General features: G+C 34.7%; 2 protein-coding genes across 6 annotated transcripts; both read right to left on the bottom strand.

Annotated features, from left to right (window-relative positions):
* Positions 1 to 56: 56 nt before the first annotated feature.
* On the bottom strand, positions 57 to 10,710 carry LOC125675512 (arrestin domain-containing protein 2-like). Of its 3 annotated transcripts, none has more exons than XM_048913259.2 (8): positions 10,692 to 10,710; positions 8,267 to 8,436; positions 7,940 to 8,059; positions 6,863 to 7,089; positions 6,322 to 6,504; positions 4,617 to 4,829; positions 3,342 to 3,522; positions 57 to 2,998 (listed from the first exon to the last, which is right to left on the bottom strand). In XM_048913259.2, exons 2-8 carry the CDS (start codon positions 8,388 to 8,390, stop codon positions 2,793 to 2,795), a joined length of 1,254 nt encoding a protein of 417 aa, XP_048769216.2. In that variant the 5' UTR covers positions 8,391 to 8,436; positions 10,692 to 10,710; the 3' UTR covers positions 57 to 2,792. The 3 variants fall into 3 exon arrangements, with proteins under 3 accessions (XP_048769216.2, XP_048769210.2, XP_048769206.2); XM_048913253.2 differs by lacking the exon at positions 10,692 to 10,710 and adding an exon at positions 10,543 to 10,654; XM_048913249.2 differs by lacking the exon at positions 10,692 to 10,710 and adding an exon at positions 8,550 to 9,084.
* A 4,875-nt stretch (positions 10,711 to 15,585) lies between these two features.
* LOC125675536 (uncharacterized) lies at positions 15,586 to 19,585 on the bottom strand. 3 transcript variants are annotated; one of them, XM_048913270.2, is made up of 7 exons: positions 19,439 to 19,585; positions 18,889 to 19,038; positions 18,547 to 18,765; positions 18,174 to 18,461; positions 17,443 to 18,072; positions 17,119 to 17,242; positions 15,586 to 16,981 (listed from the first exon to the last, which is right to left on the bottom strand). In XM_048913270.2, the coding sequence occupies exons 2-7, from the start codon at positions 19,016 to 19,018 to the stop codon at positions 16,936 to 16,938; spliced, it is 1,437 nt and encodes a 478-aa protein (XP_048769227.1). In that variant the 5' UTR covers positions 19,019 to 19,038; positions 19,439 to 19,585; the 3' UTR covers positions 15,586 to 16,935. The 3 variants fall into 3 exon arrangements, with proteins under 3 accessions (XP_048769227.1, XP_048769225.1, XP_056020821.1); XM_048913268.2 differs by having other exon boundaries at positions 17,063 to 17,242; positions 19,439 to 19,584; XM_056164846.1 differs by having other exon boundaries at positions 15,586 to 17,242.
* Between the last annotated feature and the right edge of the window lie 3,378 nt (positions 19,586 to 22,963).

Here is a 22,963-nt window from a genome sequence, read left to right as displayed (position 1 = left end):
AAACAATATCAAAAAGGGGTTCATTGATCTTTTTTCTAACAAAAGAAAAACATTAATCTGTTTATTGATTATTTATTTGTTCCTTGTCATTGAGAAATAAATTTAGACAACACATCTAGAACAAACACATTGATAATCATGATCGTTTGTTATAACAAGTGCATTGTATACATAAAATTGCACCATCTTACTACATGTAAATCACTTTCACCTGTCGTAATAAATCAAAAACATAACAGTATACATATAAGATATATTATAATGAAACCATTCTGGCAAAACAAGATACAGTGATGCATACCTCTATAAACAAAAGTTAAAGAGGGGTTATTTTTGGTGTATGATTTTTCTACACATAAAAAATGACATAGATATGTATTTAGTAATGATAAATAAAGAAAACATTAAGTTGTCAGCATAAATTATTCTGCTAGTAATACATATGTAAGTATTGAAGCTCTGCAACAATGAAAATCTGAATATCGACACAATGAATTTCAGAAGAAAATAACACTAAATCAAAAATAGCACCATATGATATCTCTACAAAGCAAGTGACATTTTTAGTCCTCCTAAAACATAAACGTGAATAAACGAGTTCTTTGATGTTGAAATATATTTCATTAGATTCATTAACACTCTCTTCTTTACATCTTGTAATGAATAACTGTCTACAAAATAGATAATTAAATAAATCAAAAAGCTGACTTTGATGCTTAAAAACTGTCAAACAATATATGTCATATAAATATGGGGCAAGGAGGCCAATTGAGAAATACATACATGCTATAAGTCAAAAGCATCAAAATGCAGCTCCCACTTTACATACCCAAAACGAATTAAAATGGAACAAACATTGTTTTGTTGCTTCCTATTCAATAAGACTATGGGCACAACAGATCTCGGCCTGCTTTAAACGAATGTCATCGATGTCTTTGGACAAACGATGTTTCACACCTATTCAAAACGTAAGGAATCCCCTCTACATCTGACATAGTACTGTACAGACCATTTTGCTGAATCCACCCATAAACATCTCGGATTGAATTTGGCCACTTTTGATCTTGTTACGTAATCTAACCCGTCTATTGTGTAAATGCGACTAATAGACGGTAAAAGCAGTTTCAAACCTATATATATTTCATTTAGCATCATTTTAGATTCATATAGTGTTTCCCCAAGTGAAACACGAAATATTGTCATTAATCTTCACTAAGCAAGTCGTTTTCAAAGATATTCTAAAGAAATTAGGAATGACATCTTTGTAACCAATTCAAATTTTACGTCAAAATTTGGTATATACGGTATAAACAAACACAAAATTGTAATATTTTCCTGCTCAGATAATGGTGTCATGATAGAATACTGTGTGGTGATTAAGACTAATACAAAAATGTGGTCATGCTCCATATCGGTCATTTCTGCATTTATTAAAAAAAGCCTTGTCCTCCGTTTCATTTATTTTGGGAAGTGCACCTGCCAAAATAGGTAATAACCAGACGCAGATGCCAAAAAAAAGGGGAAAACAAGAAGTGTATGTGAAATACTAATGGCCGAGGTCAAATATTTTGGTCCGAAAAGAAAGGTATTGTCACAAGAAAAACACATGTGAAATTTATATGAAAGCCCTATCACCACCCATTCAAAAGTTATGGCCAAGGTTAAAGTTTTTATAGACAAACAGATACATGTATAGACCAAAAATTATTTGCCCCTGAATCTCCGATTATGGAGGTAAAATAGAATGACATTGAATGTCTACATATATTTTGGAACAGCCTTGTATATGCATATTAACTCAATGTTAAGGTGAGATGTATAGTTTTACCTTTAATGCAAATAATGGGATCAATCTTGAATCTTTCGATGAGTTATAAAAATGTAAAAACCCAAAACCATTTAATGTCTCACACAATGAATTTTACAAAATGATAAAACCAGCAGTTCATTAAATATATCATGAATAACCATGGCCAACAAAACATAATATAAAACTTCAAATAAGCAGAAGCATTTTACATGTATGTAAAATTCTGTGGAGAGAAAAAAAAACACCTCTAAAATCAGCCATCGTTGTATAAATGAAATCAACCAATGACATTTAAAAAATACATAGACTAGTACACAATAAATCAACAATCTGTCAGACTTCCTCTTGTATGTTTGTCTCTGTCTTATGATAATCAACCTTAAAGCGACATGATGAACAGTTTTCATTTCCTTGGTTTATCAAAAAATCCTTCACAATCAATGCTCAGAAAAGAACACTTTCAGGACCATGTGATCACATTCACTCCTCTATGAGAAATCATATGATCTCATGTCCTGCTTAAGCATTTGCAGACCATCTGAAACCTAATTAAGCACCACTAAGTGTTGTCCATTACGTCAACTACTAAGTGTTGTCCATTACGTCAACAAGCAGGTACACAGTCACATGCTACAAACTCTGACAGACTCAACTTGTATAATATCTATAGAGTGGCTGACTATACAACTGCATGTGTTCAGTGAGTTTTTTTCCACCATGAATATTTGAATATTCATTAAACTTTGTTTTACTTTTGGTGTGGTAAACCAAGACTATTTCATTGCTTTACCTTGTGTTTTCTTCACGTACTACACATCACAAGCAGGTGTAATCAAGCAAAAACGTAAATATGGTTTTAACTTTGGACTGAATTATCAACTTGACTTTGTGAACACAGGCAGTCATGTTGCTTTAATTTCAAATTAAAAGAAGTCTAAGCAGTCATACAACATTTAAAATCAAATGTAAATAGAATGCTGTGTTATCTGATGTTGGAGAACTGTATCTCGTCGTAGGCTGGTGGAGCAGTAGGAGGCATTGATGCATTCACTTGATTGGTCTGAGCTGTGTAGTCATAAACTGGGTAGGCAGGGGTCCAGCCAGCAAGAGGGGCAGAATTGTCATCCTCATCCTCTCCTCCTTCTTGTGTCACTGGACCAGACACACACTCTGAATAGGATGGAGGGGCTGAAAGATAAAAACAGAGTTTTGATATGTTTTCTCCCTTATATACTGTTAAAACACTAAATTTTGTGGGATTACAATTCCATGGTTTTTGCATCTACAAATGACATTGCATATGAGGGAATTAATTCCATGGTTTTTGCATATACAAATATTTTGAGTTAAAATTTTTGATGACATATCTGAAGAAAGTTTAATCCCCAACAAATGATTCACAAAAGAAAAACACGAAGATAACAAATATCAGAATTTCTGTCTTTAGAGATTTTTTAAAATACCAAGAAAAGTAGAGTTTCCAATATTACAAAATATATAAAATATACATGATTTGCTGTTACTACTTTACCATCTGGATAGAGATTATTGTGCATGAAGTCTTGGTTGCCTGTAGGTGGGAGATAATCCTGGATCTCGGGGGCAGTGGGTATGGCTTGGGTCATCTGAGCGGTCACATTCCTGACAGGGATACTCCCTATAATTACCCTATTGTCCAGGGCAATAGTGTTCCAGCCAGTCGATATCTTAAACTATACCAAAAATAACCAATTCAATGGAGCATTGAAAGTTGATGCAAATGGAGTGTGAACTGGACTTGACGCTAACTAGTTGCTAAAACCAGAGAATGCTGACTTGCCAAAACATACTACTGTACATGTATATCAGGTTTTTTCCGTGTCATGTTTTTTCCGCGAATCAGAACATAAAATAGTGTATTAAATTTACGCGAATCGATTTTTCACTATTTGAAAGTCATCGTGAAAATATAATTCACGATTATTTAAACTTATAAAAGAAGCCAGCTTGTATAACTTTGAATTTTTAATGCAAAAAATTCACACAGTAAAACTATTTACAGGATTTCTGAGTTACTGATCACACAACGATTTTACACTTTTCTTTACGTTCAAGTAAATAAGCGACTCACTGCTGTATGTGATCGTAATAATCCACCTCAAGGCGTTACCCTATCTATTGTACCTGTATTAAACGACCACCTGTCTAACGCGACCAACTACTGTGATTTTTACAACATTTTCGTGAGATTTCACGTGATTTTACCTTTGTTCAACGACTGTACATTTTTCGATTATAACGCAATTCCTACTTTCGATTTCAGTCGAGCAGGACTATTCTGGAAATTATCGCCTCCAACACTTTCATTTTAAAACACACTGGTAATAGTTTGGCTGTGATCTTGTTTAGTCGACACACTGACTCAATCATTATACCCAAGCTATCAACTGGTTAGCGTATAATCAACACAGGGTCGGATGAGGTTAATAAACAAAACATGAGTTGTTGTTTATTTAATAAAATCAAGAATTGGGGAATCAAGGCCGTTGTTTTCATCGTTGTGAATTTCGACAGACTTTGAGATGTGCGGGGTAGATCGGCCGTATAACTTTATAATAAAAGCAAACTTTGTATCAAATTTACGCGGATTTATTTTCTGCGATTCAAAAATCTTCGCGAACAAAGCGGAAATTGGATACACGCGGAAAAAACTTGATATACAATATATACAATGTACATATGCATGTATGTTCATGTAAATACATGTAATAAATGTAAAAAGACTGTTTATAATGTTTCTGTATTAACCGAGAGCTGGATTACTTACAGAGAGTGTATACTGGATGTCGATAATGTTGCACCCTTTTAAGTAGGAGGGAGGAAGGGAAGGGACAGGCATTGCTCTGGTGAAGATCTGGTGCTGCCCCTTGTCTACAGCCAGTGATTGATTCACGTACAGAGGGTACGTTTCACTCTTGGTTTTAAACTTTGGATTCCCAGAGGAAAACAAACTGTTTGAAAATCCTGTATAGTTCACATCCTGAAATAAAATCCAATCCTTACAACTTTACTTTCTACATATCTTTAAACATTGTATTCTGAAGCAATTAATACCGAGTATGCAACTATAAGATATACTCATGAAACTTACAGAACAGATCTGGGGTCAATTACTTTTAAAAGTAATGCATTAAATTATGATTACATTGGAAGTTTTCCATTACAATTATCATTACCTTCATTCAGAAAAGTAGTTAAAATTAAATTACAATTACTTTGCTCAAATAATAAATTACATTACACATTACATTAAAAATGAATTACAATGAAATTTTATAAATGCATTTTATTTACACATTAACTTTTAAGTCAGATTGTAAGTAAATGTATAAGAATTGCATGTTTTTCATTTTACACATCATAGTTGCATTTTATTATCATCAGATTTTCAAATGTATTGACAATCAAAGAACATCATTCTGACCTGAGAACTTTAAGGTAAAAGTTCATAGTTTTTATGCTGAAAAGTGGTCTGATCCGAGTAGAGTGTAAATGTGACATTTGCAAGGCTATTTTTGAAACTACATGTATCTGATCTCTTTAAAGACTAGAGAAATGCGAAATGGATGGAAAGCGGAGGATATGTACAATAATATTTTGAAATTGTAATATTTAGAAATTGAAAAGATTCAAATTTAGCTCATTTAATGAGAAAATGCAGTTATAGTTGAAAGTAATCTGACAAAAATTAAAACCCCTGCTAGACTTGAACGCACGAACTACAGATCAGCAGTCGACATGAGCTACCCAGCTAGGAGATTAGATTTAATTAAAAGGAGTATTGCTGATATTTATATTTTCATTCAATTTCCAAAGGAAGTCAGCCATTATGACTCTGTGTTACTCCTCCTTAAATTCACTGTAAATTTTACCTAGCTTCCTTTAATTCATTTTATAACTGACTTCTTATCTAACCATTTAGAGTATTCATCAATCCCCATTAAATGAACACTTTAAAAAAAGAAATGATACGTCTTTAATTTCAAGAATGTATTCTTCATTTTTAAAAAATCCCCTGTAAGTGACTTTAATCTGATTCATTAAAAAATCATATTATTTCATCAAATAGAAATTGTAATTGAAATGTAATTGAAAAGTACTGGTCATTACTGGTATCTTTATGAAAGTAATACATTACAATTACTGTAAATGAGTCCATTACACATGATGCACATTATTACTAAGTCTTTCAAAAAATGTAATGATTACAATACAATACTATTACACATTATCATTACCCCAGGTCTGTTACAGAATGAGGTTTACATCATATATAAATTCACTGTTACTTTCATTTTCGATTTGAATATACATAAGTACAGTTGTATAGTAAGTAATATTGTAACAGCTTGCATACAAAAAGTAATGCTTAATGATTGATTCAATCTGTTTATATTATGAAAAATCATCCAAAATTAGAGTATGAAATAAAAATAATTCCTTTTTTCATTTTTACTTAAACATTGTCTGACCTGGATAAGTTCAACAGTCCAGGCCTGAACAGGAGTCTCGCTTTTGTTATTGATGTCCATCTCCACAACAATGGGTTCCCCAGGGACGAAGCCTGACTTGTTCACTTTCATTTGAGCAATTATCTCCCCTTCTGAGCAACAGCACCCTGTAATCTCCTGTCTTCTGTACTGCATGATGGGCATCTAAAGGCAAAAAAGACTCGTATCAAAATGTTCTTCACTCAATGATGAGGATAAGAAGATTTCAGAATTAAAAGGTGACTGGAGTTACTCAGTGTTTTCTTTCTATGATCACCTGATATATCATCAAAAGCCAGTCCAATCTGTATTACCTCTGCTTGTTTTAGTATTATCACCATGTTGTTTATGCATGTGTTAAATTGTAAACTCAATATCATTACACTTCATCATAAAACCAGACACATCCTCTTCTATAATTTTGCTCCTTATTCATCACATGGCATTCAACACAAAGCCTACTACATAATCATCTGGAGTTCAACTTGCACCTTATTCCATTGAAAACACACTGATGTCTTACCACCGCATCAGGAAATTCATTCAGGTCCAGGTGATTGATGACAGTAAATGGTAGAACAATGGTCTCATCTGCCTTCCACGGTCGAGCTATCTGACCCAGAAGGGTGTAACGCACATAGCCTTTCCTACCCTCAAACGATGATGGGAGTTCTCCTGCAGTAGTTAGGGGGATAACAAATGGGTATACATGATCTCCCGCCTCTAGTGTTTGAGCCTGGGTTTGAGAACCTAATCAATATTGTAAAAGATGTATAGTACTGTAAACACAAAGCAGCATTAATAACAATATTAGTTTAAACATTTGTATAAGTCAATATATCACTGAACACATTTCAACACAGTTCTAAGTAACCACCCCCTCTTCCAATTTTAAGCATCCAGGATGCTCAATAGAATGAATTAAATAATTAATTGATTTTAACTGAAAGATATTCTTTTAATATTAAGCTATAGAGTACACAATGAAATGAAATATGCCACAGTTAAAATCACATGTCATATTCTTATAATTAGTTCAGTCTAATATAAAAAATAGTATTCAATAACAAAGACTGAGAAAGAGTTGTCTCCCATAATGTCAGGAAAATTCTAGCTCACAGCAGGTGAAAATGCTTACTAAGTGAAAGACAGTTGGTGTTGATTTAAAAATTTATCATGTGTCTTATCTGTTCTAGTTGGATAAATCATTATTTTATAGGCCAAAGCATACATTATTCAAAACATCAGGAATGGAGCATAGACAGAAGCAATATCTGATGACAGCTGACTTAAAGGACACACCCCTAATCTTCTGAATGACAGATACAGAGTGTGAAGTGTGAATTATCAGCTTGTTTTTGAAGATTTGTGAAGTTACCAGCATCAATGAAATTAGCTCTCTAGTATGTAAGTGTATCCTATCTAAGCATTCACTCGACTTTGAGGTGAATAATTCTGGAAACACATTCAATAATAGAAATTTTATGCCAAATGTAATGTAGCTAAATGGTGTAATAAAGCAGTTCTATTATGGAAAAGTGTAATATTACAGTTTTTTAGCATGCATTTAACTGAGTAAATATAGATATACAAGTATTACCTCCAAAAAGATAGAGTCTGTAGTTGACGTAAGTTTCTTTAGCAGTGAACTCCCGCTTGTCATTGTCGGACCTACGATCAAACTTACACTTTCCTTTTCCTGACACATCTAGACTTATACCTACAAAATAAATAATGCATGAACAAACACTCCAGCACGAAGCTCCAAAAGATTTACATCACATTACAACAACATACATGTACAAACACTCCAGCACGAAGCTCCAAAAGATTTACAACACATTACAACAACATGAAACATGCATTGCATCTATTTCAGAAAAGTTTGTTTGACAAACTGATGTGATTTAATACTACATATACTTACTCTGCACTTTGAGCGACTGAGACACATTTACATGCACGGTTCCCCTCAAATCTGTGCCTGAAGTAATTACTATATTCCTACTTGTCTGACCGTCCACATGAATCTCAAATCTCTGTATTTTCATTTCCTGTTTAATTCTTAGTTGCTTGCCACCATCCTTCAGTATTTACCTGAAAACATATTTCAAAGTTCATGTGACTTTTGTATTTGACACTATCAGAGTGTTAAGCCCTCATTTCAATGTTTAAGTGAATTATACCTTGAAATAAAGGACTGCATTTACCATGTTTACATATGTTCTATGACAGAAACAGATATGGAATAGCAGGTGTATCCCATATATTCCATTTATATGTATGTTTGTGTATGCATAGCCATCTTCACAATTACACTACAAACTCTGTCAAATGTAAAAAAAAAAAAAAAAAATTATCAGTTTATAACAAATGCAAGAAGTGGTCCAAAGTCTTCAGCAGCTCACAAATCTCATAACTTTGCACACTCTTGTACAGGAGTGAAGGACACAAATAAAGTAGTGATCTTGTGGATATTCCCGCTAATTACATCATCCATGACAATCTTTCAACAGGGATACGAAATATGTAAGAGTGCAATTTAGTACTATAACCATGATAACCAGAAGATGAAGTCAAATTTCAATGATAGGGGAGAGTGTTGACATTTCGGACGGGTGTGATATTTCGGACAGTCAAGAAAACAGCATTATATCTTGTGTTACTATAGTTATTTGTTCTTTTAAACTGATTCCCGAACTTGATATATTTACAAAATGGAAAACATCTAATCCTATGCGCATGTGTTACCCAGCTCTGATTGGTTGATTGAAATACATTACCTTCACTAACATTGCAGTAAAAGACCATGGCATCCATTTTGTTTGATTAGTAAAATCAAGTCCTGTTGAGACCTAATTTTTTGGTAGAAGTTACCGATATAATTAAAAAATTAACAAAATAAAATACACTACCAAATAAAAAATCATCTAATAAGCAAAAACAAAAGCATAAAATGCCATTGAACCACGAAATTAATGGCAACAACCGAATTTCCTACTGTCTGAAGTTATAACACCATGTGTCCGAAATAACAACACCACCATCCGAAGTTACAACCATCTATCTAACTGTGTTTAAGTGTTAATATGTGGCATAAATGGCAAGAAAAAACCAGAAGAAACCCAGAGAGCACAATCTAGAATGTCCGTTGAATCAACCGATATACAATATGCCTATAGGTTCAGTAGTTAAATGATGAGCATTTTTGAAATACATCACATACTGTCCAAAATATCAACACTCTCCCCTAGTATATTAAGGGATGCTATTGAAAGCTTACAATCATTTAGGTTAAATAAGTGTTGTAAAATAGTGAAATGCATATTTGAAGACTCTTTTTTTGTCTGAGATTGAGCAATGGAACTTAAATATTTTCTTGTGTGCGCCAGGTTTGCGAGAAACACCTCACCTGAACAGGTTGGGAACACTTCCCCTAAAGCGAGATATTCTTGCTAAAATGCGATTATCGTGAAAGTAAACATTACCATAAACAGGTGTTTTAGTGTTAAACTGTTTTGATTGAAAATAATGACAAATTCTGTGCAATGCTGACCAAGTGCGACATACACTCAACATGACACAAATTGTCTCTAAAAAATTTACAACACAGTCAGGACATTTCATATCAACATTGCTGCATAAGATGGAAGGAGGCTGAAATCCAATTAACATTTCGAGTGTTTTTGCTTTGACTATATTTACAGAAGTATCAGACATTTTAGCACTTTTTCTTCTTTCACGTGAAAGAAAAGAGTTGTACTCCACAGGTGTTTTTCTCGGTTGTACGGGATATATTTACTTTTGCTAAAGAGGGGTGGTCTCATTTTTGTGAGAATATCTCACTGTAGGGGAAGTGTTCCCAACCTGCTAAAGAATTAGACAGGTTGGGAACACTTCTCCTATAGCGAGATATTCTCACTAAACCGCGATTATCCCTCTTTAGCGAGAGAGTAAACATTACCATGAACCTAAATTACAGAATAAACTGTATATTAAAGATATGCGGTGCAGATAACGGTATTATGCCCTTTCTCCGGTCTGACAGAACCTTTAACTCTGTCAGACCAAATGTCTGACAGTGATTTAAAAATTTCGACAACTCTGGTACATCATGAAATCACTTCACGAAAAACAAATAAATGTTTCACTTTTCTCGTCCTACTGCTGGTTGTTTTATTTAAATTTTTAAAAAATACTTACTTGTTTTCTCTTTTGACTAGCTTACGTAATAACATTCCAATATTATTTTTATAGATTTTTTCCCCTCGATTAATCACGCAGGAAGTCAAATTGGCAAACTAACAGCAGAATGAATGACGTACTGATTTGAAATTCCCGAAATTCTTTACCTTGGACAGCTCGACAGGCACTGATGCGACAGGGAGATAGCATCGTCGTTTACCCACGGGTGCTTCTATTCGATTCTCTCCATTATTAGTATGAGGGAGCGTGAGTGGACTCAAAACCTTGGTTTGCGACGATGGGGAGATAGCAACTTGTTTGTTCGTACTTTCGTTAATTGGAATGTATGATATTTCAGTTCGTTACAGAAGCCTATTTAGGACTATGAAAAAAAAAATTAATCTGAAATAACGAATTTCGAATTCAATTCGTTATTTCAAACTTTAAAATTCGTCATGACGGATTATACGGAATTTTGTAAACTTCGTAATAACGGGTTTAAAAATTTGAAATAACGAATTGAATTGAATTTGAAATAGCGAATTCTGAATTTCGTTATACCAAAATGTCTAATTCGTGATAGTAAATTTTAGTAAATTTTTCTGATCTTGCTATGGAAGCCCAATTAGGACCTATCAGAAATATATTTCTAATTTGAAATAACGAATTCAGATCTCGTTATTTCGATTTTATTTCGTTATTTCAAACTTCAAAAATTCGTTATAACGGATTAAAATCGCTATAACAAATTTATAAACTTCATAATAATAGATTTCAAAATTTGAAATAACGAATCAGATTTGAAATGATAAATTCTGAAATTCATTATATCAAATTGCCTAATTCGTTACGACGAATTTTTAAAATGTACTGATGAAACGGTGAAAATAAGGAACGGTTGCCTTTAAAGGGGGTTTCCGACGATGTGGTAGTGCGTTCGCAAAGAAAACTTTTCATGCAAAACCGTCATTTATTTTCAGTAAGTCATTTTAACCTGAGTAGAACCTTACACCTCATGTAAAGTAAGATTGTGTGTATCCTCTCATATAATCCCACGCACTTGTAAGTACTCTGAAGCTGAAATAAAAAATATGCTGGAGTTCCTCATTAACGATATCTTTGTACATAGTCTTTGGTGATTAGGGCACGAAGTGTGCTCCTTTATTAGCTGACCTGTTTTTATATTCTTATGAAGCAGAGTTGATTCAATAGCTCGAAATAAAAGACAGACACCACGGAGTCTCCACTTCTGCTTCGTACTTAGATATTTTATTGAAAATGGATATTAACGGCAAACTAACAACTCAACTTTATGATAAACGGGATGAGTTCACCTTCTCTATCGTCAGCTTTCCATATTTATGTAGCAATATTCCATTATCACCGGTATGTGGTGTTTATATTTCTCAACTAATTCGATACGCAAGAGTTTGTTCTGCGTATGATCAGTTTTTTAAATCGAGGCAGGCTACTGACAAACAAGTAGATGGTACAGGGGTTTCAACAGTCTCGATTGAAATCAGTCAGCATTTCGCAAATTCTATGGTCGTTATAACAATCTAGTTTGCCAATACAACCTATCATTGGGTCAACTGCTGTCTGACGTGTTCATGCCGATGTTAGGCCGTTCTTGGTCCACTGATTTTGACTACGAATAACTCCGTTTACCTGATCAAGATATAGGGCTCACGGCGGGTGTGACCGCTCGACAGGGGGTGCTTACTCCTCCTAGGCACCTGATCCCACCTCTGGTATATCCAGGGGTCCGTGTTTGCCTAACTCTCTGTTTTGTATTGATTATAGGAGTTATGAGATTGATCACTGTTCGTTATCTTTGCCTTTCATGAGATTGATCACTGTTCGTTAATTTCACCTTCCTTCCGTTCGAGGGTTAAACAAAACGGAGACCCAGTCTGTACTGCTTTGCTATACACCTTCATTTTTAGGTTGTTTTTACATCGTTTGTTGATTTGAACTTTGAACGGGAAAGTGTGATTGCGAACATTTATCACCGATTTCACTAGTTTAAAAGAAAACATACCCATAGTCAAACAAATCAACAGGCCAAGAATCTTGTGATTTGCGCATAACAGTTTTAACAAAAATAGAAATAATTAAGTAAGTTTAATTGCTGCCGCAAAATGTGCATCTGCCATTTCTATTTATCCAAACGTCAGGAAAAGATAACTCGATTTAGTGCCAATATGAAATCATCGGTCAACAGTGTTCTGCAGTACCCACCAGTAGGACCCGGGGTCACCCAAAAGTAGTTCTTATAATCTTGAAATAAATGCGCATAATAATAAATACAAGTGAAGCTCTTATCTGTTAGGATAGGGTGAATGTGCCTACTTCCTTTATCACTGTCGATGCACAAACCTTTCGGCAGGTAGACGTGCTCCAATTTACATTCTGTTATAAATCCTTTCATTAGGGTTTTCCACTTTTCTGTGTTTTTCTTATGTTTATTACTATCATTATCATTCTATATTTCATTTCCTGACTGATGATTTTTTGTTTGCCTCAATGCTTACAGATGAATAAACGTCATCATTACATAGAACCAAAAATATGCATTAGTGGGACCGTATCGATATAGGGGAATTGTTCCCAACCCGTTGATTAATGGTTCAACAAAGGTTACCCGTCATCACCATTATAATATAATGATCATATAATGGTTACCACTTGTCACCCACTGATGTAATGATTATATAAGGGTTACCCGAGATTATCCATTAATGTAATGGTAATATAAGGGTTCCTTCTGGTCATTCATTAATGTAATAGTCAAATAAAGGTTCCATTGATCGCCTACTGATGTAATGGTCATATAATGGTTACCTCTGATTACCCATCGATGTAATACTTATACAAGGGTTACCTTTTGTCACCCATTGATGGAATGATTATAAATGGGTTACTTCTGGTCACCATATGTATTATAATCATATAAGGGTAACCTTTGATCACCCCTAGAAACAGCGCTTATAAGATGGTTACTTTTGGTCACCAATAGTAGCAATGGTTATAAAAGGGATCCCTATGGTCACCCATTGATGTAAATGTCGTATAAGGGTTTCCTCTGGTCACTCTTTAATGTAATGGTCATATAGGGGTTAGCTCTGGTCACCCATTGATGTAAATGTCGTATAAGGGTTTCCTCTGGTCACTCTTTAATGTAATGGTCATGTAAGGGTTTCCTCTGTTCACTCATTGATGTAATGGTCATATAGGAGTTAGCTCTGGTCACCCATTGATGTAATTGTCATACAAGAGTTACATTGTACCTCTGATCACCCATTAATGTAAATGTCATACAAGGGTTCCTTCTGGTCACCTATTGTTGTAAATATCATATAAAGGTTACTTCTGGTCACCTATTGATGAAATGGTAGCACAAGGGTTATCTCTGGTCAACCATTCCTGTAAATGTCATATAGAGGTTACCTCTGGCCACCATGGCCATTGATGCAATGGTCACATACGGGTTACTTCTGCTCGCGCATTGATGTAATGGTCACATACGGGTTACTTCTGCTCGCTCATTGATGTAATGATCAAATGATCATACAAGGATTACCACGTATCATCCTTTGATTTAAGATAACTCCATACTCGCATTATTATCTGATAAAACTTTAAGATGTTTATTTATTTCATTTTATTCGAGTTAAAACTAACAAATTATCAAATAAAATCTGTAGGTTATCACGCTTTTTTTAAGATGCGAGACATAATTATACAGAATCTTTTATTAACGTCAGAAAATTGCATTTTTTTCAACAGCATTATCAAAATTTCACAAAAACTGGTTAAAATGATATAATAGAATTCATAATAATTTCATGAACTCTGCTCTCCGTTCATATCTAACGCAGCCAATTAAATCCATCAGTAACTTAACATATTCTAAAGAAAGATTTGTACGCAGAAAATCTTTTGTCTAATTTTCCAGACAGTCATTAATTATATTTTATCAAAATCTACTGGCTAAAGGAGGATTCAACCTTAAATTATGGACATCCAACACTGCTGATTTACAGAACCTTACAAAATCACAACATTGTGTGCATTACTCTGATGCTTCAAAAATTTTGGGACTTCGATGAAACCCCAAAGACAGACAGCATCACGTTTCCTAATATGACAGTGGATACAGGAAAAATAATACCGAAACCAGAAATACTGAAACATCTTCAAGATGTTTTTACCCATTGGCCTTACAAGATTCTACTTTCAGTAGAAATCTTTACCTAAAATATTCATAGATGCAGGTCCACAAGTCTATAGTGCTTCCACATATTAAGTTACATGATCAGAACCAGCACTAATAATGGCGCTAAATCTAGTTGCTCCAGTAAAAAGTATTACTTTACCAATATTGGAACTTATAGGTGCAGTCTTAGGGGCAAGACACCTATAGCAAAACTTAAAACCACGACAATGAGCTCACTTTCTCGCCCAATTGTCAGAATGTTCTGAAATGGATGACGTCAAAGAGGCCACTTTAATTAGATCAAGGGAATCAAGAATCGAGTAGATGTTGGAGATATGTTCCTACGTTGTGACTTCTGTTTCTCAATCGTCAGTTTCCTATATACATGTACGATGTAACAACATGACGTTATTTCCTGTATATGGTGTTTTTGTCTCTCAACTGATTCGATACACAAAATCTTGCTCTGCGTATGATCAGTTTTTAAACCGAGGCAGTCCACTGACAAGCACATGTTAATGTTACGGAGGTTTAAAGTCAGCATTTTGCAAATTCTATGGTCCTTATTACGATCTAGTTTGCCAATACCATCTGTTAATGGATGGGTCAAATGATGTCTGATGTGATTTAAACCAATTGTTATGCCGTTCTTTACACGCTAATTTTGTCTGCGGATTACTCCGTTCAACTGATCGAGATGTAGGGCTTTGGTGAGTGTGACCGGTCGACAAGGCTGCTTACTCCTCCTTGGCAAATGATTCCACCTTTGGTATGTCCAGGAATCCATGTTTGCCCAACTCTTAATTTTGAATTCCTTATTGGAGTGATGAGATAAGTCACTGTTCGTTATTTTCATCTTTTTATGTAAAAAATTAAATACAGGTGGCTCATGACAGCTCATATTCTTGGAAACGGAATTTAAAAAAAAAAAAACTTCAAAAGATGTAGAATTGAAGTTTTCAAAACTGGTGCCTACGTGATTAAATCCTTTTGCCATTGCTTTTCAAACATGTTTGAGTAAAATTGCAAAATTCGGTACGTAGTTTAAGAATGTATTCTGCAATAACAATTAAATTTTCGGAAGGTCGGTGGTCTCTTCCCAGGTACATTGTAGCTGGGTTCTCTCTTCCACCAATAAAAACCAGGCGCCACTAAATAACTTGAAAATCGTTGAGTGTGGCGGAAAAAATCAATCAATCAATCAATCTACACATTATAAATGTCTTTCAAAAGAATCGATATTTTCCTGCACTTTGTTGATCATACTTACTGGTGCTCATCGAAATAAAACACTTGCAACACGGTAAAAATGGGAAATTATAATTAAAATTAAAGAGGCTCGAGAGCAGATATCTAATGGTATCGAATACATTTCTAATCATACTGAAGACAAAATTCATTCCTGCTGCTGTGATGTCTCAAAGATACGTGTTACAAAAACAAAATATCGATGCATAGGTAGGTACATGTATGTACTTCTTTGCCATAAATTGGTTGCAATTGTTATGAATAGCATGCTAACTGTATGTTCGTGATGTTTCCTCAGAGAAAATGCATTTTTATGTTTTTCCAATTTAAAGATGATATTTGTGGTACATGTAATGATTCATTAAGTGATATAAGCAATCATTAGTATTTAGTCGATCATAAATACATCTGTTTTCAGCACGTATCATTCAGTATACGTAAAGATGGCCTGTGGTTGTTTTAAAATTGGTAGTTGTCTGTTATAAAGCGTTTCTTATCTTTCCAGAATTCATGAATATCTCAAAATGTTTCAACGTATCTTCCATAAAAATTAAGGTTATTCTACATGAAATCTGCGGTAAGGATCATGTGATTTGTCGGTGAATGTTGGTAACATTTTGGATGAATCAAACAATGCTCTGTATTCGTCTAAGGCGGCGTTTTTGTTCATTGCCATGGGTTGACTAGACTGCTGCTTTTTTAGCATGTTCTGTATATCGGACAACATTTCCTTCATTTCTTGGTAATTTTGTTTTTCTCCGGGTGAATCATTCCCAACTCGGGACTGTGAACGGGCCATCGCAGGCTTCTTGTTCCCCTTGCGAATGACATATGTTTGCGGTTTTCGTCTCTCTGTCTTTCTGGAACCACCTGCGTTCGTTTGGGCTTGGGCTTGGGCATTTACAAAAAAATCACGAACATAACCTTCTAACTTCTCCAACAGTTCATTCTTTTGTAAAGGGCCTGACAAGAAATGTTGCACAAATGTTCCTGAAAATAATATTTCTATATTTAATTTCTTCATATCAACCTTCTTCAAATTTTGAATATAAAAGAAAACACCGTACTTACTCAATTCAACATTTATACCATGCGCACGCTGAGCATCAAAAGCAGTTTTCAAATACCGATAGCCTGATAAGGCAGCATAGCGTCTCGATTTTCCAGATATGTTGAATTTTTCCAAAAGAATTTTCAAATCATCTTTGGATATATCTTCATCGAAACGCCTGAATACGTATTCCACACACTCTACAAATACAATATCATGATTAGGATGTATGCACACATGTATATTCATAATATGTAATCACCTGAGGATGTATGTTAAAATCCAGAAAGTGCAAGTGATTTGAATATATTTTGGAACTGCATATTTCCCTGCTTTTTAATCATATTGATAGATAGATAGATAGATATTTAATTATAATGCATCATTATTCAATGAATACCTTCCGGGATTTCTACGTTGGTTCTCTGTTCAATCTTCAGAGGTATATTTTGCAATATAGCCCTTAGGAAAAATTCATCTCGTGCTGACATTACCCTATCTTTAACACCAATACTGTGATAATATGCAAGTTTTTCTCTTTCCCAAGATACAAGGCAAAGTTTCCTTTCAAGATCTTTATTGGCATTCTGAAGATCTGCTATTTGAATATCTAAGTTTTCATGCTTTTGCCATCGGAAAACCAATGCTTGGGCATCGAGCAAACTATAGATGAGATTTTCATCATATCCACATTGTCGAACTTTTTCTAACTGATATCGGAAGTGCTTGAATACACAAAGTTTTTGCAGACTGTCAACTGGATCTAAGGCACTTTCTTCTATGAGTTTTCTTACTTTCATGACGTTTTCGTATATATCGTGGTATTGTTGGATGAGAACAATCAGAAAATATGATATCCATTGAGATCCATCACCCCTTTTCATAGAAGCTATAGTTTCAGTCAGCGTGGCTACTTTATTGTGTGCATTTTCTAACTCTTTTTCCATTTGATTTTGTCTGAGCATTAAATTCCGCGTCTCTTCATCCATTTTATCGTTGATAAACGTTGGTGATTTAGTCTCTCCATTCTCTAAAAAATAATTTGCCAAATTAAACAATCATTTGAAAATACACATCACTACACCTACACATCCCGGTATACTTCATCATTGTAGATAGTTGTTGGTATACCTTGGACGAAGATAAAACTGTCTCCCATCTCTATATGGCTGACAGATACATCATTCAACATGACCAATCTTTCAGGAGGTGAAGAAAACAAATTGACAGCAAATTCCTCCGGCACCATTACTGTTATCATCAAACTGTTTGAGGGTTCGATTCCTGTAATGATGACAAATTCCTGTGGTACCAGAAGAAGACCGGATATCATTGACCGAAGCCTGTCCAGTTCTGATCTTCCGTATGTGTTCAGGTCTCTTCCACGTATATGAAACTTTAGGTGCTTGTAACCATTTTCTGTTGATATAAATTATCTAATTATTATGATAGAATCAATAGAAAACAAACAATAGATTTAAAATGAGAGAAAGGGAGAGGTTACCTGGTGTTTCTCTTGGAGCAACAAAATGAATACTCGATCCTAGCGATTCTGCAAATTCTACATATCTCTTTTGAAGATCTCTTCTTGGTAAAATCCAAAGCATAGATTGTAGTGTAATAATGTTGTTTTCATTCAGCAACAGTTTTTCACGTAGAATGTCAAATAAATCTAATGCAGATTTCACTTTTTCAAGTCTTGCTTTTCCAATCCCATATTTTCCTATGAGTAAATGTATTCCGATAAGATATATTTCCTCACAATCATTATAAGTTTATATCTACATATCTATATTTGATCATAGTTAAAATTAAATGTAAATGAAATGTCACCACAATCTTTTACCTTTACAGAGAAATTTTAGTTTCTCCAAATCACTTTCTTCCAATTCATCACTTATCCCTATCAGAAATGAATTCAATGCAAAATCTGCTGATGGTGTCAGGTCAGCCAGGTCGGTGAGTTTTGATCCCATCTCTGTCTCGTACACACACCCTAATGCAGTTCAAATATCTTTTAATGGCTAATATCATGATATCATACAATGAATCAAATTTAATATATTCCATACCAATACATACACGCATGTGTATTTACTAATCTATTGAGTTACGTAAGTACGTGACTGAACCCAGGAAAGAATGCGCCCCTTACATTAAAATGATACAGTGAATAATAAGAACACATGTTGTATGGTAGGTACCGTATATAACCTAAGAATATCATTTCCCTAGAATCAACACTGAACAATCGGTACGATTTCTTTGATGATTCTGAAATGGCAGGCATAACATTATAATTACCAAAAACAAAGATAATTCATTAAATATTAGACCGAAGGTTCAAGAACACTCTAGAAAAATACAAAGCTGATCGAATAGTAACTAGATCTTACCTGTTATGAGATAAAATGAATTCGACTTAAGGACCCGGCTAAGGATATATGAAGATTTTTACAGATGAATGTTAATGAGAGAGAAAAACCGCCATGATGACCTAGTGACGAATGAGTAGAGGATGTAGAGGTACGGAAGTGCGCAAAAATTAGTTCTGTTTGAAATTTATGAATATTCTAAGACATAACATTTTGTTTATAATCATTTTGTCCTGTGTGTAAATTATAAAACAAATTGTGAAAATAGTGTAGTCTACAATCTTAGACGTTAATATTAAGATTGTGATCCCAGTGTATTTGTTATTGTTTTTAGAAAAAAATCGCCCGTTAACTTTCAGTAAGAGCTGTACATAGAGATATACGCCGTTTCTTCGTAACGATAACGAAACTGCCTATCAACCAATCATTTTAAAGAATATCTTTATAATACACTTTGAACTTCATTACATAACAAGTTGTTCTTTATGTAGAAGTGTGAAAAATTTGTAAATAACTTTTAGATTTTATGATTAAAAGGAATTGAATTTGCAATTGATAAGATTGAAATTTATCAATATTTAAGATATAACGTTTTGTCTATTATTATTTTGCCCTGTGTGTAAATTATAAATCAATTGATATGACAAAGTTTTGCTAAATACATATGCCAAAACGAGGACAAGCATCTTTGATTTTTTTTTAAATTTCCAATTTGATGTAATTAGTATTTTCCTGCCAAAAGTGTGATGAGCGTTTGGCGCCATTTATAGTCATGTGACTTTAGACCAAGGTTGGATTTTTTCCTAATGTCCAGTGGGTTTGAAGTTTTCAGACGTTTGAAATTTAGTTATAGTTGGAGCTATTTCGTCATCAGGGTATGTTGGGTTTTTTTTATAGAAGCAACAGCATCGCAGTTGGCGCTCTTAATTATATTGCTAATATCTAACAAAGTGCATGTTTACCTTTTATTGCAGTTGCACCAAAGACACGTTCATTTATAGGTTACAACTTTGCACTTGATAATTATCACGCCTCAGACAAAATTGTTGAAATCTAATTGGTCAGATCTTGGTCACATGACGCCGTGAAAAAAAACGTATCATGCGAGAAAAATCCGTATTGATCGAGTGAGTAATTTATTGTCGGATTCGACTTGCAGTCGTGAACGAATCATTTATATAAAGACATTTGACGAAGTTGTATGATATATACCCCAACATACACGGTTAGAGGTCTTCGACTTGATGAATTCGTTACACAGTTAGATAGTGACCTGATGCGGAAAATACATGGTGTGAAAAGAAAACCCGTATCGGACTCGGCGGTTTGGCTTCACCTCGCCCGATACGGGTTTTCTTTTCACACCATGTATTTTCCGCATCAGGTCACTAACTAACTGTGTAACTAATAATATCAAGCCTAAAGTCCATAACAATTCAACTTTATGACAAACGGGAAGATTTCAGCTTCTCCATCGTTAACTTCCCCTATTTATGTAGTAATATTCCATTTTTTTTCTTGCCATGGCATTTATATCTCTCAACTGATGCGATACACATAGCTTTTTTTGTGTATAATCAGCTTTTAAATCGAAGCAGGTTACTAACAAACAAATTGATGTTACAAGAGTTTCAACAGTCTCATTTAAAGTCAGCATTTCACAACTTCTATAATCGTAATAAGGATTTAGTTTGTCAATACAATCTATCATTGGGTCAAATGTTGTCTGACGTGTTTCATACCAATCATTAGGCCTTTCTTGACACACTGATTTGACTACAGATTACTCCGTATACCTTGTTTGCCCAACTCTATATAGTGCATTCATTGTGGGAGTTGTGAGATTGGCCGCTTGTCGTTGTTTTCACCTGTGTTACCCATCACAGACTTTTTAAACCATCGCGGGTTATTGATCTTTCCAAATAATGCCGTCGGTTCCTTCAATTTACTAACCAAGGATGAGATGCCGTCAAGATAATTAAGAGCTTTCGTCAAGTTCTGTCTCGTATTACAATACGAAAGGTGAGGATAAAGAACAGAAACCAATCTTCCATAAGCAATACCAAACAGAGAGTTGGGCAAACATGGACCCCTGGATATACCAGAGGTAAGATCAGGTGTCTATGAGGAGTAAACAACCCTTGTCGACCGGTCACACCTGCCGGGAGCCATATATCTTTATTAGGTAAACCGAGTTATCCGTAGTCAAAATTAGTGTGCCAAAAACGGCCTAACAATTGCTATGAAACAAGTCAGACAGCAATTGACCCAATGATAGGTTGTACTAGCAAACTAGATCGTTATAACGAGAACAGAAGTTGCGAAATGCTGACTTTAAACCAGACTGTTGAAACCCCTGCACCATCAACTTGTTTATCAATAGCCTGCCTCGATTTAAAAGGTGTTTAAACATTTGTTAAAAGGAAGCATTTCACAACTGTTATGGTCGTTATAATGATTTTTTTGCCAATACCAACTGTCATTGGGTCACACGCTGTCTGACGTGTATCACACCGATTGTTAGATCGTTATAGACAAACTGATTTGACATCGGCTTACTCCGCCTACCTGATCGAGATACAGGGCGCAAGGTGGTTGTGACCGGTTTACAGGGGATGTTTCCTCCTCCTAGGCACCTAATCCCACCTCCGATATTTCCAGTGGTCCGTGTTTGTCCAGCTCTTAATTTTATATTCATTATAGGAATTATCAGATCAATCATTGTTCGTTATCTTCAGATTTGTTTAATCATGCAACCCTGATAATCCTGTGAGGATCTGGGTTTGAATAGATCCTCAATAGCCTTTCTTGTCGTAAAATTGTTTCATAGCGATTGTTACGCCGTTCTTGGCACTCTAATTTTCAATACGGATAACTCCGTTTACCTGATCAACATATAGGGCACACGGCGGTCGACAGGGAATGCCTTCTACTCCTAGGCACCTGATCCCACCTCTGGTATATCCAGGGGTCCGTGTTTGCCCAATTCTTTATTTTGTATTGCAGCTATCTATTTTCTATTGCTTGTAGGAGTTATGAGATTGATTACCGTACTGTTCGTTATCGTTATCTTTCATACCCCTTTTTTCCCTTCTGCTTGAATTATTTTTTCTGGACGGTACACAAGAATTCTCTGGCCACCAAAGTTGTTTGTGTTTCTCCTCCATAACGCATGACCTACAAAAACAATCCGGACGTTCGGATCTTCCGACTGTTCCTTTAATAACTGGTCCAGACAAAGAATACCAGTTTGTTTCCATAATTGTCATTTATTTGAAATGACGAAATTCAAGCATCGTTAAAAATACTGGGAGGCCAATCTGACACATATTGTATAAAACAAACCATCTAGGCTCCATAACTGGACAGAACACATATTGTATAAAACAAACCATCTAGGCTCCATAACTGGACATAACACATATTGTATAAAACAAACCATCTAGGCTCCATAACTGGACAGAACACATATTCTATAAAACAAACCATCTAAGCTCCATAACAGGACAGAACACATATTGTATAAAACAAACCATCTAGGCTTCA

This window comes from Ostrea edulis, chromosome 1, assembly GCF_947568905.1.
Source record: "Ostrea edulis chromosome 1, xbOstEdul1.1, whole genome shotgun sequence".
Lineage (NCBI taxonomy): Eukaryota > Metazoa > Mollusca > Bivalvia > Ostreida > Ostreidae > Ostrea > Ostrea edulis.
This window is presented reverse-complemented; position numbering and strand designations above follow the sequence as displayed.

What these genes read in the sequence shown, in the direction of transcription:
- LOC125675512 (XM_048913259.2), bottom strand. Translation starts at nt 8,390, where the DNA reads ATGAAAATACAGAGATTTGAGATTCATGTGGACGGTCAGACAAGTAGG. An exon ending in CAGACTCTATCTTTTTGGAG is followed by an intron (nt 7,090 to 7,939) that starts GTAATACTTGTA and finishes AATATTGATTAG; the next exon opens with GTTCTCAAACCCAGGCTCAA. An exon ending in GGACTGTTGAACTTATCCAG is followed by an intron (nt 4,830 to 6,321) that starts GTCAGACAATGT and finishes ATTTTATTTCAG; the next exon opens with GATGTGAACTATACAGGATT.
- LOC125675536 (XM_056164846.1), bottom strand. Translation starts at nt 19,018, where the DNA reads ATGGGATCAAAACTCACCGACCTGGCTGACCTGACACCATCAGCAGAT. An exon ending in ACTAAAATTTCTCTGTAAAG is followed by an intron (nt 18,766 to 18,888) that starts GTAAAAGATTGT and finishes ATTTACTCATAG; the next exon opens with GAAAATATGGGATTGGAAAA. An exon ending in CAACGTAGAAATCCCGGAAG is followed by an intron (nt 17,243 to 17,442) that starts GTATTCATTGAA and finishes TTGTATTTGTAG; the next exon opens with AGTGTGTGGAATACGTATTC.